Source organism: Fundulus heteroclitus, chromosome 21 (assembly GCF_011125445.2).
Source record: "Fundulus heteroclitus isolate FHET01 chromosome 21, MU-UCD_Fhet_4.1, whole genome shotgun sequence".
Lineage (NCBI taxonomy): Eukaryota > Metazoa > Chordata > Actinopteri > Cyprinodontiformes > Fundulidae > Fundulus > Fundulus heteroclitus.
The window spans coordinates 31,624,838-31,628,751 of NC_046381.1; the positions used below are offsets into that span (position 1 = coordinate 31,624,838).

At 54.1% G+C, this 3,914-nt stretch overlaps 1 protein-coding gene across 1 annotated transcript; it reads right to left on the bottom strand.

The window, feature by feature from the left end:
• Positions 1-271: 271 nt before the first annotated feature.
• Positions 272-3,363, bottom strand: fzd8a (frizzled class receptor 8a). Its single transcript, XM_012865077.3, has one exon. It carries the CDS (start codon positions 2,936-2,938, stop codon positions 1,202-1,204), a length of 1,737 nt encoding a protein of 578 aa, XP_012720531.1. The 5' UTR covers positions 2,939-3,363; the 3' UTR covers positions 272-1,201.
• Positions 3,364-3,914: the final 551 nt, after the last annotated feature.

The following is a 3,914-nucleotide window of genomic DNA, read 5'->3' on the forward strand; positions in this document are numbered from 1 at the left end:
CGGGGGGCCACTGATACATTTTTGGATGGCGTACCAGAATCTGAAACCCCAAAACACAATCTAAGCAGTTGTGACACGTTTAAAGGTGGGCAGCTATGGGACATCAAAAAGTGGCACACTATTACATGCGTGTAGTTCATTGCGTGTTTGTACTTTGCTCTTTTAAATTCCTTCTCTTTTTTTTTTAGACCCACACAATTAACTCAAGTGAATTCATAAAGATGGCCACGGCCCCCCTCTTCCTGCTTTGTGGCGAAAGAACAGCGCAAACTTTGATTTATCTAATGTTTTATTGTCAAAATAAAGGTCATATTTGCTTTGTCAGAAAAAAAAGAGGCATCTCTACACTTTGTACACATTTACAATATCTTATAAAGGTTTCCTTTATACACAAATATACAAGTTTTATTTTACATTAGCTTTATATAAATACATCTGAAATTACAAAATGAAGGACCCGTAAAAAAAAAAGGATACTTGGGCACGATTAAGGCTTTAATTTAACCCCCCCCCCTCCCCATCCCCTCCTCCTCTTCTTTGATTGAACCATTTGTTTTTGTTTTGTTTGTATCTGCCAGAAAGTAGATAAAATGGTTGTAAAGAAATCCTCACGCTTAGCACGTAATGCCCAGTTCGCTCAGCCTGTACCTCCTGCACCAGAGCCGACCCAAGGTAGAGAAGCAAACTAGGGGAGCACCAGGAACGCTTGAATGCACACAGGTTTAAAAAAATAATAGTAAGAAAAAAAAATCGAGCTACACAGTCACATTTTAAAAGCAAATGTACTCATTTCTGCAACTTCGTAGGACCTTTCGTCAACAGAGCGACGGAAAACAGCTTTTTTTTTTTTTCTTATTATTTGTGGTGTGTGATAAAAAAAAAACAAAAAAAAAAAAACTACAACTTCAGTCTCTCCATCTCACACAAGTGCATAATAAATGCGATAATCGCCACAAATGAAAATCTGCTCTGGGCCTCAGGTAACCTTGGGCCGGCCCTGGCTGATGCATGTAAAGCAGAGGGAATTAATGCCAGGTACAGCTCAGCAGCCGTTCATTACAATGCTAATTGTTCCAGACGCCATGTGATGGGTTATCTCCCAAACAATTAGCAGCCCTCCATAAGCTGCTTTCACCCCCCCCCACGCACACACACATACACGCACACACACGCACGCACGCACGCACGCAGCCCTCCGCATTCAGACCTGGGACAGCGGCATCTGCTTGGGGCAGGACACGGAGCTGGCCGTGCCCGACCTCCACGTCAGCCCCGTGCTCACGTCGCTGTACATGGAGCCGCCGGTGCCCTTGCTGCCCCAGCAGCAGCGGGTGCAGAAAGTCCTCCAGGAGTCCACGGTCTTCCCGGACCAGATCCACACGCCGGACGTGATGCCCACCAGAAGGCACATGAAGTACTTGAGCATGAAGACCGCGTAGTCCGGACTCCGGCGGTCCCGCTCCAGCAGGCAGCCGGAGCAGTTGTGCGTGATCTCCCAGCTCTGCCGGTTGTGCTGCTCGTAGAAGTAACAGGCCACTATGATGGTGGCCGGCACCGTGTAGAGCACCGTGAAGATGCCGATGCGGATCATCAGCTTCTCCAGCTTGTCCGTCTTGGTGCCGCCTTGCTTGATGACGCTGCGGATCCGGAACAGGGACACGAACCCGGCCAGGAGGAACATGGTCCCGATGAACAGGTAGATCACCAGTGGGGCCAGGACGAAGCCGCGCAGGTTGTCCAGGTTCTGGTTGCCCACGTAGCAGATGCCGGCCACCGAGTCCCCGTCCACGGAGCTGAGCGCCAGCACCGCGATGGACTTCATGCTGGGGATGAGCCAGGCGGCCAGGTGGAAGTACTGCGAGTAGCTGGCGATCGCCTCGTTGCCCCACTTCATCCCGGCGGCGAGGAACCAGGTGAGGGACAGGATGACCCACCAGATGGAGCTGGCCATGCCGAAGAAGTAGATGAGGAGGAAGACCACGGTGCAGAGCGCCGGGCCGGTGGTCTGGTAGTGGATGTGCTCCAGCTCCAGCTCCCGGTTGCACGCCACCTTCTCGTGGCCGGCGATCAGCCGGACGATGTAGCCGGCCGACACGAACATGTAGCAGGCGGAGAGGAAGATGATGGGCCTCTCCGGGTACTTGAAGCGCTCCATGTCGATGAGGAAGGTGGCCACGGTGGCGAACGTGGACACGAAGCACAGCACGGACCAGAGCCCGATCCAGAAGGCGGTGAAGGCTCGCTCGTCGTGCGTAAAGTAGGGGTTGTGGCACGGCATGGCGCAGTTGGTGATCTGGCCGGTTTTGACCCGGTTGTAAAGCGGGTGCCGGTCCGTGTTCACCGGCACCATGGGCTCCAGGCACTTGCAGCCCGGCTCGCACGGAGCGCCGGGAGGTTTGTGCTTCCCGGCTCGGTCGGGCTTGATCTTAGCCGCGCTGGAACCTTTGCCCGGGTGGTTGGTGGGTTTGGGCAGCACGGGGGACACCGTGGTGGAGTCCGTCCTGTTGTAGTCCATGCACAGGGTGTCCGGGTTCCCCTGCACCGGCAGCAGGTCGCACTTCATCCTGTCCGGCCAGGGGAAGCCGTACTGCCTCATGAGCGGCGCGCAGCCAGCCCGGGCTCTCTCGCACACGCTCCGGCACGGCGGCAGCGGCTTCTTGTAGTCCTCCAAGCAAATCGGCGTGTACATGCTGCAGAGGAAGAACTTCAGGTCCGGGGAACACTGGATCTCCACCAGAGGCCAGAACTGGTGCACCTCCAGACCAGCCTCGTCCTGCGTGTCGTGGTTGAACTGATTGGGCATGTAGGTGTAGTTGTAGCCGATCCCCTTGCACAGGGGCACGACTATTTCCTGGCAGGTGATCTCCTTGGCCGCGGTGCAGCTGGGTCGGGGAAGGAGAGCGAGGCAGAGGAGCAGGTAGATCCCGAACAGGTCCATGTCGAAGTCGCGTCCCCTCCCCTCTGCGGCTCCGGTGCGTACAGATCGGGTCAGATGTCGAGCGCCGAGCCCATCTCGCCAGCCTCCGGATCCTGCGCGGAGTTGCGACGCGGTGTGCGAGCCGTGTTTACTTTGAGCCGAGGAGGAGCAGGAGCAGGAGGGAGAGGGGAGGGGGGGACAGTCAAAGATGGCTGAGATGTGATTCCAGCTCCGCGGCGGCTGCTGTCAGTATCCTCAGTCAGTCTGCAGCCAAAAAAGAAAAGAAAAAAAAAAACACACACACAACGGCGGTGATGCGAACAGAAACGTGGCGGCCTCCTTTCTTTCCCCTCCGAAACACGGTGACTGCATTCACTCCGCTCCCCTCGCGTCGCGCAGCGCCTCAATCCAAATCCTGAGCTCCACCACGGGGCCGCGCTCATTTATAGCGGAGCCCGGCTGGAGACACCCCCGGAGCGGCTCCTCTAATCACGGAGCGCCGGAGGCGGAGCCTCCCCCTCCAGTCATTCACTGTTTACATACACAGCCCCTCACGGTGCTCGGGTTCTCATCCAGCTGTACAGCAAGAGCGCACTTTCTCAGATTAAAGAAACGTTTTCTAAACCTGAACATTACTCTGAGCTTTTTTTTTTTTTTTTTTTTGGTTTCTATTTCCAGCAAATAGATACAATTATATCTCATAATTATGAGATAGCTGAAGTCCATGAGGAGGAAAAGGGAAACGTGTATGGGAGAAAATAACACCACACACGAGTCTGAATACAAAGCTATCAAGGCGAAGCATGGGGGTGGCAGCATCATGCTGTGGGGATGCGCTTCCTTAGCAGGGACAGGGGAGCTGGACAGAGTTAAAGTAAAGATGGATGGGGGTCTCACGGGTTAGTAGCTGCATGCCAATTAGCTGCAGCATCCCCCCACAATTATGACATATCCATCTGTCTTACTTTGGATTTAACAAACCCGCGACTATTATTAT

What these genes read in the sequence shown, in the direction of transcription:
- fzd8a (XM_012865077.3), bottom strand. Translation starts at nt 2,938, where the DNA reads ATGGACCTGTTCGGGATCTACCTGCTCCTCTGCCTCGCTCTCCTTCCC.